The 14299-nt window shown below is 45.8% G+C and overlaps 1 protein-coding gene and 1 non-coding gene across 2 annotated transcripts in view; both read left to right on the forward strand.

Annotated features, from left to right (window-relative positions):
• Nucleotides 1–14299, forward strand: part of ep400 (E1A binding protein p400) — a 34847-nt gene that overhangs the window by 14393 nt on the left and 6155 nt on the right. Inside the window, exons 23-44 of the mRNA XM_030768419.1 lie at nucleotides 190–383; nucleotides 989–1180; nucleotides 2850–3023; nucleotides 3298–3450; nucleotides 3714–3799; nucleotides 3990–4288; nucleotides 4537–4739; nucleotides 4899–5068; nucleotides 5932–6128; nucleotides 6494–6605; nucleotides 7799–8098; nucleotides 8224–8298; nucleotides 8543–8677; nucleotides 8836–8880; nucleotides 9060–9213; nucleotides 9743–9978; nucleotides 10662–10835; nucleotides 10994–11041; nucleotides 11243–11379; nucleotides 12867–12923; nucleotides 13075–13153; nucleotides 13847–14044. Of these exons, the coding sequence (XP_030624279.1) occupies nucleotides 190–383; nucleotides 989–1180; nucleotides 2850–3023; nucleotides 3298–3450; nucleotides 3714–3799; nucleotides 3990–4288; nucleotides 4537–4739; nucleotides 4899–5068; nucleotides 5932–6128; nucleotides 6494–6605; nucleotides 7799–8098; nucleotides 8224–8298; nucleotides 8543–8677; nucleotides 8836–8880; nucleotides 9060–9213; nucleotides 9743–9978; nucleotides 10662–10835; nucleotides 10994–11041; nucleotides 11243–11379; nucleotides 12867–12923; nucleotides 13075–13153; nucleotides 13847–14044 (3418 nt within the window). The remainder of the gene's footprint in view (nucleotides 1–189; nucleotides 384–988; nucleotides 1181–2849; nucleotides 3024–3297; nucleotides 3451–3713; nucleotides 3800–3989; nucleotides 4289–4536; nucleotides 4740–4898; nucleotides 5069–5931; nucleotides 6129–6493; nucleotides 6606–7798; nucleotides 8099–8223; nucleotides 8299–8542; nucleotides 8678–8835; nucleotides 8881–9059; nucleotides 9214–9742; nucleotides 9979–10661; nucleotides 10836–10993; nucleotides 11042–11242; nucleotides 11380–12866; nucleotides 12924–13074; nucleotides 13154–13846; nucleotides 14045–14299) is intronic.
• On the forward strand, nucleotides 5223–5355 carry LOC115827263 (small nucleolar RNA SNORA49). Its single transcript, XR_004025930.1, has one exon. It is a non-coding gene; the product is annotated as a small nucleolar RNA SNORA49 (small nucleolar RNA).

Raw genomic sequence — 14299 nt, forward strand, 5'->3', positions numbered from 1 at the left:
GAGATATTTTAGACTCTTTCTTAACTCCATTAGCAAAGCTTAACGTACGTCTACACTAACCAAAGCCTCGCGTAAGGTGAATGAAACGCCGGTCGTCTGATTCAGCCTTTGGCTTGAAAACCAGGAGAAGATGTGTTTTTGTGTTCGAGTGTGATGTTATAATAAGAAACTTTTCTCCGTTTGACTCAGGCTGTTCCAGCCGGTGCAGTACGGCACAAAGCCGGAGGGGCGTCTGGTACCTCTGACTAACGGCACTCAGGCCCAGCGCACCGCCGCTACCACCACGGCTCCGACGACCACCTCCACCGCCCCCACCACCGCAGCCCAGGGCACCCAGCCCAGGGGCAAGTCTGCAGTCACAACCGCCACCCCCTCCACACCGGGTGAGACAGCACATCCACACGCGCTCCGCATCAAACATACGGGTGTAATTTAGAATCATGCGGTGGATTACGTTGATTACAGTAACCCAGTTTCATCTCGTTCGACAAACAGAACCAGCTGTATTTGTGTGTTTTGTTTTTTTTTGTTGTTGTTGTTGTTTTCATCCCAGATTTGTTTCACAGGAGACCGTAGGGCCAGTCGTTTCGGTTTGACCCGTGATCTGGTCTTTTAATCCATGCTTATGTTTATGTTAATGTTTTTTTTTTTTCTGTTGAAAAACCAGTTAAGACTCAAGCTTCATCTGAAACGTCACTGAATTTGATTAACCCAGTGTCACAGTTGCAATGTCTAATCTTTACGTGTGGAAATGCTCACGGTTGGTGTGATGCATGAAGCCATCTCTGCCACATGTGTGTTTTTATTAAAAAAAATAAGCCAAACCTAAAATGATGAAAAAAACCAAAAAGAACAACTTGCCCACAGAGAAAACACCAACAACTTCAACCGCCCCCCCCCCCCCCCTTTTTTTTTTTCTCAATCCATAATCCCCCCCCGTCCTTCACAGTTGGTGGTCAGACAGTCAACTCTGCCCCCTCTTCTCTAGCCTCCTCTGCCTCCTCCGGACAGCTGGTAACGGGGGCAACTCCCACCCCCTTAACTCTGGGCGTGGCAGGGCTGGGCTCCGTGCCCCCCCGGCCTGCCGCAGGCGCCCAGGCCCCCGCGGCCCCGGCCCTCCAGCCCAGTCTGGTGCCGCAGAGGCTCCTCCTCAGCTCCCAGGCCCAAGCACGCTTACCTAGTAAGTGGGCTTCTCTCTCCCCCCCCTTTCCGGCACCTTTCTCCCTCTATCCTTCCATCCCAGCCAGTCAGTCCCCTGAATTGGCCCCCCTCCCATGCCCCCCCCCCCCCCCCCCCCTTTTTACTTCTGCTCACAGAAGATGACCACGAGCAAAAACCCTGCCAGCTGAGGCTTCTGCATGAGATTCTGCCGATTTGGGGAAAAAAAAATAAATAAAAAATTTCATAGAATCAGAGAAGTGGACGGAAAGTTCCAGAATGTTAGTGGTCATAAACTCAATCGCATTCTTAAAAGGATACATATTAAATCTGTGCAAAAAAATGTGAAATCCATAAAGTAACTTGACTATTAGCACAAAGTGGATCACCGCATGTCTTCTCTTACGACGTGTCAGTCGTTAAATTGGATTGGGTCGAGAGGGGTTTTTTTTAGTGAAAATGTCAGCAGATTCTCATGGGCAGTCTCTTGGTGCTTTCCCGACAAGTGCATGAAACCTCCGGTGTATGGATTACACACGCAAACTCCGGTTTGTTTTAACCAGCTCTGACACTCCTTTAATTTCACTCTTCCTTTTCTTCTTTCTCTTTCTCCTCCCTCGGTATCGGTTCTTCCGTTTTGCGCTAATCCGTTTCGTTTCCGGGCCAGTCCGGCTGAAGGCGCACGGTGCAGAGGCTGTCGGTCTTCATTTTATTCATCCTTTGTTTTGTTTCTATGAAGCGTTATTTTCTCTCTCATTATTTCTCTCTCTCTTTTTTTTTCGGAGGGGGATAGGGAGGGGGGGGTTTACGGCCGAGCATGTGGGCACAAGTTCCCCACGCACTCCAAGCTTCAGAGCACCTTCACTCTTCTTTCCTTTTCAACGTCATGGCCAAAAAAAGACGCGTGAACACACGCGCGCACACACACACACACACACACGCGTTATCACTACTGGTTGCCATAACCTGAGGCGTAACTATATGCTTAGGGTTTTTTTTTTTTTTTTCAGTTTGTAGTCTTTTGAAGATTTCACGGTGACCTTACTGTGAAAACCCCTCTACACAGTCAGCCGTTAACTTTTTTTTTTTTTTTTTTTTCTCTTTTTTGGTAATGTGCTGTATTGTCACATTTTGACAATGCTGGTTTAATTATGAACAATAGCTTAAATGCACTCCATTTGTTAAAACCTATCGAGTAGTTTGTCACACAAGAAACTGTGCTCTGTGTGTGTGTGTGTGTGTGTGTGTGCTATGACCATGCCGTTGAGAAGACAGTTAAAAGCGCTCTGCATCTTTAACTGACAAAAAATGTTTATTTCAGGACTCCTTCCTGAAGATTCAACTATATGGTTGTTTTGTTTGTTATTATTTTTGTTTTTCCCTCCCTCAGGGTTTGATAAAGGTTAGAAACTTGTTTTTTTTTTTTAAATGGTTTTCCCACGATTGTTTGCTCCAGGTACCACTTCCTGATTAACCCACCTTGGATGTGCATGTTCTAGTTGCTTTCTCACCCTCAGAACTAACTGAAACTTGATTTTGTCTTGGATGAAATTTACTATTTACTACATGGAATCCTCTCTGGGTGATGTTATTTAACTGGAGGTCTCCCTGTGTTTGTGTTTGTGTTCGTGTGCGTGTGTGTATTCCCCCCCCCCCCTCTCTCTCTCTTTCCTCCCTCGCTCTTACTGAAGGCGGAGATGTGGTGAAAATCGCCCAGTTGGCATCGCTGACGGGCGGTCAGAGTCGGGTGGCCCAGCCCGAGACGCCCGTCACGCTGCAGTTCCAGGGCAACAAGTTCACCCTCTCGCCCAGTCAGCTCCGCCAGCTCACCACCGGTCAGCCGCTGCAGCTCCAAGGTACACTGGGTAATGTACAACCAACATTCATACTCCTCTCTTACCTCCCGTCTCCTCTTCTCTCTCCTTCTTTTTCACTCCTTCTCTGTCTCCTTTCACTTCCAGTCACTCTTTCTCCATAGACCATTGAACGGAAACTTTACACGTGGTCTGTGACCTCCCTTCCCTGTTTTTAATATACGTATAGGTCAATGCGTTGGCCTGGAATGATGTTGTTGTTGTTGTTGTTGTTGTTGTTGTTGTTGTTGTTAAGTGAATCTCTCTTGTCTTTTTTGTTGTACAGGTAATATTCTGCAGATTGTCTCTGCCCCTGGCCAGCCCATACTCAGGCCTCAGGGCTCTGTAGTCATGCAGACGGTGGCCCAGACGGTGCCTGTCCAAAACTCCTCAGGCACCCTGACCACCCCTCCCCCCGCCACCTCCGCACCCCCGCCAGGTAAGCCCAGCACCACCACACGGACAAGAGAATTAAAGCGTTTGTGTGACAGTCTGGTTTAAATTGGCACACGGTTTGCCTGTTAGATTATCAGAGAGCTCATTTTAAAAGCACGGAGGTGGTCTGTGCTGTAGTCTTTAGTCCTCTTGTGATATTATATAACTGAGAATTTTCTTTTTTTTTGTCTGAAGTCTACTGTTGGTTTTTTAACAGCTGAGTCATTTTCTCAATTTTTTTTTTGTTTTGTTTTTTTGCTGTGTTAGTTTCTGCGGGCACTGCAGTAACAACTCCTGCCTCCTCAGACGCTACAGCAAACGCCAAACCTCCCTCTGCTCCTACTCCTCCACAGGTGAGACAGAAATATCTTTCGCTGATACAGGGAAATCACTTTGTTTGTGATGCTTTTGGTTCTCCAAGGAGGGGGAATCTAACTCGCCCAATAGGCACAAAGAACGTCTTATGACCTGTTTCAGATTGAAACGTAAATTTAGCTTTGTTGAAGAAGGTTTAAAACGCAGCCTTCTCTCTGTGTGGGACAGGAGTCGAGTGAGGAGAGAGTCAAGCAGCTGAAGGAACGCTTGGCTTACTTGGTCAGCGCCAGCGAACGCCGCTGTTCTCGCGCCGTCCTGTACGGAGCGGACCTGCTACAGGCCTGTAGCCTGTCGCCCGGACGGACAGCTCCCCCTCACCCCGCCCCAGGACACTCACGGTGGACCTGGATTGGACGAGACAGCTGTCAGAGGGCTCGTCAGACCTGCGTTTCCACGGTGACTCCCCTCCGTTCTGCCTTGCTCTCAAACACAGAGAGACAAGAGGATGGACAAAGTCTGGTGAAGAGGTGTGAGGATTTGTGTTGCTTTGATGGATTTTAGTGTAAAAGTCTTTATTTGTCACATTTTAATAAACAGTTGTATAAATGCCAGAAAGTATGCAAAGATTTGTTTACTGAACGGTTAAGAAAATGTCAGGGGTTTTTTTTGTCTTTGTAAAAAGCCTGCACAGTGTCCTGATCTACAGTGATGTAGTGAAATCGTTTAGTTATTCTCTTGTTTGTTTTAAATCATAAACCCCCTTAATGTTTTCCAGGTTCTCCTGTGTGGTTCCGGCTGCGGTTGCTCCTCCCCCTCAACTGTATGCAGCCAATCCGCCTCCATCTTACAGCCTTGAGCAGAAGTCATTCGTGCGTCAGCTGCGGGAGGTGTCCGCCCCTCACAGCTCAGACATCCGTAGCTTGGCCTGTGGGCCACTGGTCAACTTCCCTGATCTCCAGCTTCTGGAAATGGATTCAGGTTAGCACAGTGAAGTCACGCCACTATCCTAGGATCTTTTTTTTTTTTTTAAGTTGTGTGGGTTAAATCTCTGGGTTTTATCATGGCCGGTATTGAATACGCATGTCTGAAAGCTGACAGGCTGTCTGTGTGTGTGTGTGTGTGTGTGTGTGTGTGTAGGTAAGTTGGAGGCGTTGGCCATTCTCTTGCATAAGCTGCGAGCAGAAAGCCGGCGCGTGCTGATCTTCACTCAGATGGTCAGCATGCTGGACATACTGGAGGCCTTTCTGGACCGTCGACAGCTCACCTACATACGGGTGGACGAGAGCTTCACTCCGGAGGAACGCCAGGTAAACGCAGCGACGGCTAACGGCGCTTCCGCGCGCTGCTCGGGTGCATTCTCACTCTCTTTCACGCGGTCTCTCTCGCTTTCACCCCGGCCATCTCTCCCTCTCTCTTTCACTCTCTCTCTCACTCACTCACGCATGCTGTCTTTTTTTTTTCCTCCCTATCCAACTCCTGGAGCCTCTGAGTTTGGTGGGGGACTCTGGGTTCTCTGTAATGGGGTAGAACAGCGAGCGCTCTTCCCTCCCTGCTGGATCCAGTTCCTGACGGGGCCTACAGAGACGCTGACAATAAGACACTACCTCACTTCTGCGTTTACCTTGTGCACTGCCTGTCAGAGATCCTCTCTGATCACACACTCTGCTCTCTCTCTCTCTCTCTCTCTCTCTCTCTCTCTCTCTCTCTCTGCTGCATGGTCCCTCGCCTGATCTGGGCCCACGCGTAGCAGACGTCTCAGAGTTAGCACAGTTTCATTCAGGATCAGTGTTTGTAGTACTGATATGGACAACTCAACACTGAGCAATTCTGTTTAAAGCTTCTTTCTTCTTTTTTTGTCCTCCTCTTTTTCTTTCTCTCTCTCTCACTTTTTTCCTGTTTCATTTTCTCTCTTTTATACACATTGTGGGTATGTATGCAACGTGGCTGTCAAAGACTGAAGGACAGTCGCTGTTTAGCCTATAGAGAGTCGGATAGATGGTGAAAAGGTTACATGAATCTCAAAAGTCATATTTGTAATTCGTATATGAATATTTGACATATACAAAAGATTTGTGTGTACATATATAGATTTGTTGGGAATAGTTATGGTCTGTGAAAGGGAAAGTCAGTAGATTCACGTGGTCTGTCCTTGCATTTTGTCTCACCTCAGGAGCAGGTGAAGAGATTCAACCGAAACAGACAGGTATTCTGCAGCATTCTGACCAATCCCTGCTGCTCGGCCGTGGGTCACGTGATCGACGCCGACACCATCGTCTTCTACGACACGGACCTGAACCCCAGCATGGACGCACGCACGCAGGAATGGTGCGAGAAAATCGGACGATCCAAAGACATTCACATTTACAGGTGATTTACGCAAAACAAGCACAACTTCACATAATTATTATCATTCATCATTAATGCTCATTTGGACCAATAGTCATACTGGCCAATACTATCCACTCTTTAACTCATATAGACATCATCTGGCCAATGAGGAGTTCCGGATTTAGACATGTATCTCTCTGTGAAGTTCAGGGTTATTTGTGGGCCACTGAATGCTATTTTCATTTTGTTTTGTTTTCCTCTTCAGTCTGATAATTGTAAAGTGCAGGTGTGGTTTAATTAAATGTCCAAAGTAATGGTGTTCTATAATGTGCGTGTCTGTGTGTGTGTGTCTGTCTGTGTGTGTGTGTGTGTGTGTGTCTGTGTCTGTGTGTGTGGTGTTGTAGGTTAGAGAGTGGGAACTCTATTGAAGAGAAACTGCTGAAGAATGGAACTAAGGACCTGATCAGGGAGGTGGCAGCACAGGGCACGGACTACACACTCGCCTTCCTCACACAGGTACACACTCACACACACTCGCCTTCCTCACACAGGTACACACACACACACACACACACACACACACACACACACTCGCCTTCCTCACACAGGTACACACACACACACACACACACACACACATAAACACACACAAACACACACACTCGTCCTCGTTACACAGGTACACACACACACACAAACACACAGACTCGCCTTCCTCACACAGGTACACACACACACACACACACACACACACACACTCGCCTTCCTCACACAGGTACACACACACACACACACACACACACACTCGTCCTCCTCACACAGGTACACACACACACACACACACACACACACACTCGCCTTCCTCACACAGGTACACACACACATAAACACACACTCGTCCTCCTCACACAGGTACACGCACACACACACACACACACACACACACACACACACACACTCGTCCTCGTTACACAGGTACACACACACACACAAACACACAGACTCGCCTTCCTCACACAGGTACACACACACACACACACACACACACACACTCGCCTTCCTCACACAGGTACACACACACACACACACACACACACTCGTCCTCCTCACACAGGTACACACACACACACACACACACACACACACACTCGCCTTCCTCACACAGGTACACACACACATAAACACACACTCGTCCTCCTCACACAGGTACACGCACGCACACACACACACACACACACACACACACACACACACAGGTACACACGCGCACGCACACACACACACACACACACACACTCGCCTTCCTCACACAGGTACACACACACACACATAAACACACACTCGTCCTCCTCACACAGGTGCACGCACGCACACACACACACACGCACTCACACACACACACACAAACACACAGACTCGCCTTCCTCACACAGGTACACACACACACACACACACACACACACATACACTCTCGCCTTCCTCACACAGGTACACACAGACACCTTCCACAGTTACACACACACACACGCCCTCCTCAGTTACACACACACACACACACGCAAACACAGACACACTCTCCTCTTGCCTTCCTCAGTCATACGCACACACACAAACATAGACATACTCGCCTTCCTCATACAGATACAAACACACACTCACTTCTTCTGGTTGAGTGTTTTAACACTCTCTCTTTGTGGGTATGGGTGTAGCGTACCATCCAGGACCTGTTTGAGGTGGAGGCTGGCTCTGGGGAGAAGGTGGAGGAGTTTGTGGTGCTCCATCAGGACCCGTCTCCGTCCGAGGCCATCCCTCCGCAAGTGGCGCGACCGTACATCCAGGCCCTCAACAGCATCAACCTGGAGCCCAATCACGCAGCAGAGGAGGAGAAAGAGGAGCGAAAACAGGAGGGAGAGGAAAAGATGGAGGAAGGAGAGGGGGAGATGGAGGGCGAGACTCTTCCGGAAGAGGATGCCTCGCAGCTGCAGGAGCTCAGCGCAGTTTTAGAGCAGGTGAGTGAACCAGATGGTGTGTTTTTTTTTTTTAAGGTGATGTCAGATCAGATGCCATTTGAAATTCTTTGGGTTTATTGATGACTCTGGTAACATGTCTGTGTTTGTGTGTTATTTTACTTTAGCTAACACCCATTGAGAGATATGCTCTGCATTACCTGGAGTATGTGCACGTCAGTGATGACGAGAATGCCATACAGGTATGAAAACGCCGCCCTAATCCGACTGGACAGTTCTGTACATTAATCTTCTGTTTATCCTCTGCAATATCAGATTTAATGATAAGTCGTAGATAATATCTTCACATAGCTAGTTATGAGATACTCTGTTATGAAAGTGTTAGGTCTTCTCTTTTGTCATGGGGGAACCTAAAGTTCATTTAGCAGCAAATGAAAGAGTGTGTGTCTGTGTCTGTGTCTGTGTGTGTGTGTGTGTCTGTGACAGGAGCGCATAGCGGCTGCCAAGCGAAGCTGGGAGTTGCAGCAGCAGCAGAAACTGAAGACGGAGGAAGAGGAGCGTAAGATACTCGAGGAAGAGGAAGATCTGTTCACGTACACCAGAGAGGACGCCTACAACATGGTACACGCCCCACGCATCACACAGTCGTAATCACCATAATCACGGTCATCACGGTCACGCTCACATACGCCTTAGGTTCCACAGCGCTGGACATCACATGAGAGTGTTTACCACCACCGTCATAGTGGTCTGACCCGATTGTTTCTGTTTTCCCACAGGAGTATGTGTTTGATAACGAGGACGGACAGACTGAAATTATGCCGGTAAGATTCAAAGCACTTACCAGTTATGAAAAAAAAAAAAAAACAGTTTTCAGAAATATCATCTGGGAAGCAAATTAACGTTGTATTAACGTTGTAATAACACATTAACTGTAGTGACACTGAAGTGTTTAATGTGGAGTTCATTAGAAGCTAATCTCCTATGGTGCTTCGCCCTGTAGCTGTGGACCCCGCCCACTCCGCCTCAGGATGATAACGATCTCTATATCGACTCCGTCATCTGTCTGATGTATGACCCCGCCCCCATGCCCGAGGCCAAACTGCCCCCTGTCTACGTCCGCAAGGAGCACAAGAGACTCAAAATGGACCCCTCCGGTGAGCCCGCAGAGCAAACGCGTGCTTTTCAGGGTTAAAAATGAAACTGAAAAACAAAACCCATCCTCTCTGGACCACATCTAGACAGTACGGAGAAAGAGAGTTTCTAATTTTCGACCAAAATCTCAGTGAAACACTTGAGCAGCCACCTTGAGTCCTCAGTGAATTTGTTTGACAGAAATTAATAGACGATAGTTGAAGCCTGTGTGTTTTCATTAGGAAATGTATTTTCTTGCTTGAGAGACATGTATGTCTGTTAGGAGCTCTGTTTTCTTGTTGGGTAGACATATATGCTTTGTTTCAGAGATCAGTATGTTTTTAGATGTCTGTTGACTGAGTCATGGGGCAAGAATCATGGCATAGCTGATATGAGATAGCTAAAGATTTGTGTATCTTTGTTATGAGAGGAGATTTGTATATGAAACAGGGGTGGGGGGGGCATAAGTTGCTATGAGGGATAATGAGATCCTTCATATTTCTGCATTGTAATGATGTGATGAATTTTGATTGGCTGCGTTTGCGGACTCAGCGGTGGGGCGTAAGAAGAAGAAGGGCCACGGGGAGACGGTGATCCCTCCGCGCTCTCTCTTCGATAAAGCCAGCATGCTGAAGGTGCGACGAGAAGGAAAAGACCAGAAGAAGAACTTCTCCCTCAAACAGCAGGTTCCGTTCGCCAAACCGCTGCCCTCGCTCGTCAAACCCGCCACCGAGGCCGGGCAAGACAACCCAGAGTGGCTCATCAGTGAGGACTGGGCACTGCTACAGGTACTTAACGCACCCGGGTTAATGCCGGTCTGAACACGTAACCGCCGTTGGATTCACCTGACACAATTTTGTTTCTCAACCCAATGTTGCCAACGTAGTGTAATCGGATTGAATAGATTAACGGGCGCATTACAACATATTCGGCGAATTAGTGTCTTTTGTTAAGGTCTTAACGTAGCTGGTATGTAAATGCAAGCCAATTCTTTTCAGGCCTAAACATATTAAATCTGTTAGGTAATGACTAGAGGGGTTGCTATGGTAACGCACCATCAAGGTGGCTGTTTGCTCTCTGAGCTCTTCCTCAATTTTAATTAACAACAAAAAAAAAATGCCTTATGCAATACAGTTAACAGAAGCATGGCTCAATACTGGCTGTGAATGAAGTTGTCACATACGTCGTCATGGAGACAATAGTTTAGTGAAGACATGTGGGGTTTGAAAGATGTCACTTTAAATGGACCAGAGCCAAAAACCACCAGTGTCTACCATAATCCTACGCAGGTGGTGAAAACAGAATAGGTAGAAGAGGTAATCCCGTTCGACAACAGGGAATATCAGTCGATGAGGCTGTATAGGTAGAGAAGTTGCGTTTGCTGTCCTTTTCAAGATGAAAACCCAGTTCCTCTTTAGAGCATCCAGTTTAAAATTGTCCTCCCTCTGTGTGTGTGTGTGTGTGTGTTCAGGCTGTGAAACAGCTCCTGGAGTTGCCGCTGAATCTCACCATCGTATCTCCGGCACACACTCCTAACTGGGACCTGGTCAGCGATGTGGTCAACTCCTGCAGCCGAATCTACCGTTCGCCCAAACAGTGCCGCAACCGCTACGAGAACGTCATCATCCCCAGAGAGGAGGGCAAGGTGAGAGACCCTGTCACATGACCGTGTTCTTGACTTTTCATTGGTTATGTGTCAACAATATAATTTACATGGCAGTTTTTGGTTATATTCCTAATGCTTTGTTTGGGTCTGTGTTGCCTGAACTAAGTACCTTGTTTTTGATGGCTTATTTTGTGTAGCTGATATACGAGGCTAACCCGAAGAAGAAGACCAAGAGCATCTATAAGGTAAGCCAGTCCCTTTGATTGCTTGTCGAGTTTCCAAGGGACTGAGGATAAATAGTTATCTTTTCATTTAGCCGGTAAAGTTAAGTATACAGTTGGTATATTGTTGATATGGTGGGGATATGGGGTAGTTTTTTCAGTTCTTTCTTTACGTGTTTTTTTTTTTGTGTGACGTTGTTGACTTCTGTTTCTGTCGTGGCGCAGTCGAAGAACAGCCGTCCTTTGCGTACGTGTCAGATTTACACCCAGGATGACAACGCCACTCAAATTCAGCTCTACAACAACCGCTTTGAGCTGATGAAGATCATCGCCAGCAAGAGGAGTCCGCCAATTAAACCACTGTAAATACATACCACATACTACACCTATCAAACCACTTTAAATATAAACTGCACACGTAAATTTATATATATAATATACTACACCAATTAAACCACTTTAAATACATACCACAAACTACTCCTGTCAAACCACTTTAAATATAAACTGCACACATAAATTTATATATATAATATACTACACCAATCAAACCACTGTAAATACATATATAATGTACTACACCAATCAAACCACTGTAAATTAATACCGCACACTACACCCATCATACCACTTTAAATATATACAATAAACTACAACAGTCAAACCACTGTTAATGTATATCACAAAGTTTACCAATCAAACCACTGCAACTATATACTGTAAACTAAACCAAGCAAACACGGTAAATATATACTATAAACTAAACCAAGAAAACCACTGTAAATATATACTATAAACTAACCCAAGCAAACTGCTGTAACAATATACTGTAAACTAAACCAAGCAACCACAGTAAATATATACTATAAGCTAAACCAGGCAAACCACTGTAAATATATACTATAAACTAAACCAGGCAAACCACTGTAAATATATACTATAAACTAAACCAGGCAAACCATGGTAAATATATGCTGTAAACTAAACCAGGCAAACCACTGTAAATATATACTATAAACTAAACCAGGCAAACCACTGTAACTATATACTATAAACTAAACCAAGCAAACTGCTGTAACTATATACTATAAACTAAATAAAGCAAACCATGGTAAATATATGCTGTAAACTAAACCAGGCAAACCACTGTAAATATATACTATAAACTAAACCAGGCAAACCACTGTAACTATATACTATAAACTAAACCAAGCAAACTGCTGTAACTATATACTATAAACTAAATAAAGCAAACCATGGTAAATATATGCTGTAAACTAAACCAGCCAAACCACTGTAAATATATACTATAAACTAAACCAGGCAAACCACTGTAACTATATACTATAAACTAAACCAAGCAAACTGCTGTAACCATATACTGTAAACTAAACCAAGCAACCACAGTAAATATATACTATAAGCTAAACCAAGCAAACCACTGTAAATATATACTATAAACTAACCCAAGCAAACTGCTGTAACTATATACTATAAACTAAATAAAGCAAACCATGGTAAATATATGCTGTAAACTAAACCAGGCAAACCACTGTAACTATATACTATAAACTAACCCAAGCAAACTGCTGTAACTATATACTATAAACTAACCCAAGTAAACCACTGTAACTATATACTATAAACTAAACCAAGCAAACTGCTGTAACTATATACTATAAACTAAACCAGGCAAACCGCTGTTGCTATATACAATAAACAACTCAAACTGGGGTCAGTGCATACCATTATATTTAATGCTGTATGTTACGTACTGATATATTGCACGAACACATCACTGTGTGTGTCTTTGCCAATTTCTCTCCTGACTGCTGTCTCTTTTCACTAGACTGGGTATGAATCCATTCCAGAAGAACCCAAAGCATGCCTCTGTTCTGGCTGAGAGGTAAACACTCATGGACTATGTGTCACTTGGACCTCAGCTTGGAAAATAATTCAGTCCTTCATTTTTACTGTATGATCTTATGCCTCTCCCACGTCCCTCAATTCATCGCTTTCTCTCTCTCTCTGTTTTATTCCTCCTTTTCCTTCCACAGTGGAATCAGCTATGATAAACCCCTGCCCCCTATTCAGGTGGCATCCCAAAGGGCTGAGAGAATTGCTAAGGAGAAAAAGGTGAGACAATATGCTCGTATTGATTCAGTGAAATAATACACTTAACCCCTGCTCTAGCTGAGTTCAACTCTGAATAACAACATATCTTTGGTCAGTGCATTATGTAACCTCTCCTCTCCTCTCCTCTCCTCTCTATTCCTCTCCTCTCCTCTCTTCTCTATTCCTCTCCTCTCCTCTCTTCTCTTCTCTATTCCTCTCCTCTCCTCTCCTCTCTTCTCTATTCCTCTGCTCTCCTCTCTCCTCTCTTCTCTACTTCTTTCCTCTCCTCTCTCCTCTCCTCTCCTCTCCTCTCCTCTCCTCTCTTCTCTTCTCTATTCCTCTCCTCTCCTCTCTTCTCTATTCCTCTCCTCTCCTCTCCTCTCCTCTCTATTCCTCTGCTGTCCTCTCTCCTCTCTTCTCTACTTCTCTCCTCTCCTCTCTGATTCTCTCCACTCCTCTCCTCTCTGATTCTCTCCACTCCTCTCTATTCCTCTCCACTCCTCTCCTCTCTATTCCTCTCCTCTCCTCTCTTCTCTATTCCTCTGCTCTTCTCTCTCCTTTCTTCTCTACTTCTCTCCTCTCCTCTCCTCTCCTCTCTATTCCTCTCCTCTCCTCTCTGATTCTCTCCACTCCTCTCCTCTCTGATTCTCTCCACTCATCTCCTCTCTATTCCTCTCCTCTCCTCTCTACTCCTCTCCTCTCCTCTCTTGTCAGGCTTTAGCGGAGCAGCAGAGAGCTCAGCAGCTGGCCCAGCAGCAGCAGCAGCAGCAGGCTGGAACTGCTCAGGCACAGGGGGCCACCGCCCAGACGCAAGCCCAGCCTCAGGCCACCACTGCTGGGGCACAGACGGCCGTGGTCACCCAGCCCGCCACGGGCCCTGGAGCTGCCGCTGTGCCCAACACCGCTGTACTGGTCAGACTTTCCTAACACTGCACGAATCCCAATAAACACGACACCCAAAGGACCCTGTTGAGTTCTTAATTAGTCACGCTATCCAGGGCTATCGTTTAGAGAGTCATAACGAGGCATTTTTTTTTGCGGAATGCCAGATGACACATAGACGATGAATTCCAGGTACAATTTAATACATATCACGATACTTAATGAAGCCATTAGTTTGGTTCATTGAAATAAAGACTGACTTTAGTTGACAGCTCTATGTCCATT

Source organism: Chanos chanos, chromosome 1, assembly GCF_902362185.1.
Source record: "Chanos chanos chromosome 1, fChaCha1.1, whole genome shotgun sequence".
In the NCBI taxonomy this organism is placed as follows: domain Eukaryota; kingdom Metazoa; phylum Chordata; class Actinopteri; order Gonorynchiformes; family Chanidae; genus Chanos; species Chanos chanos.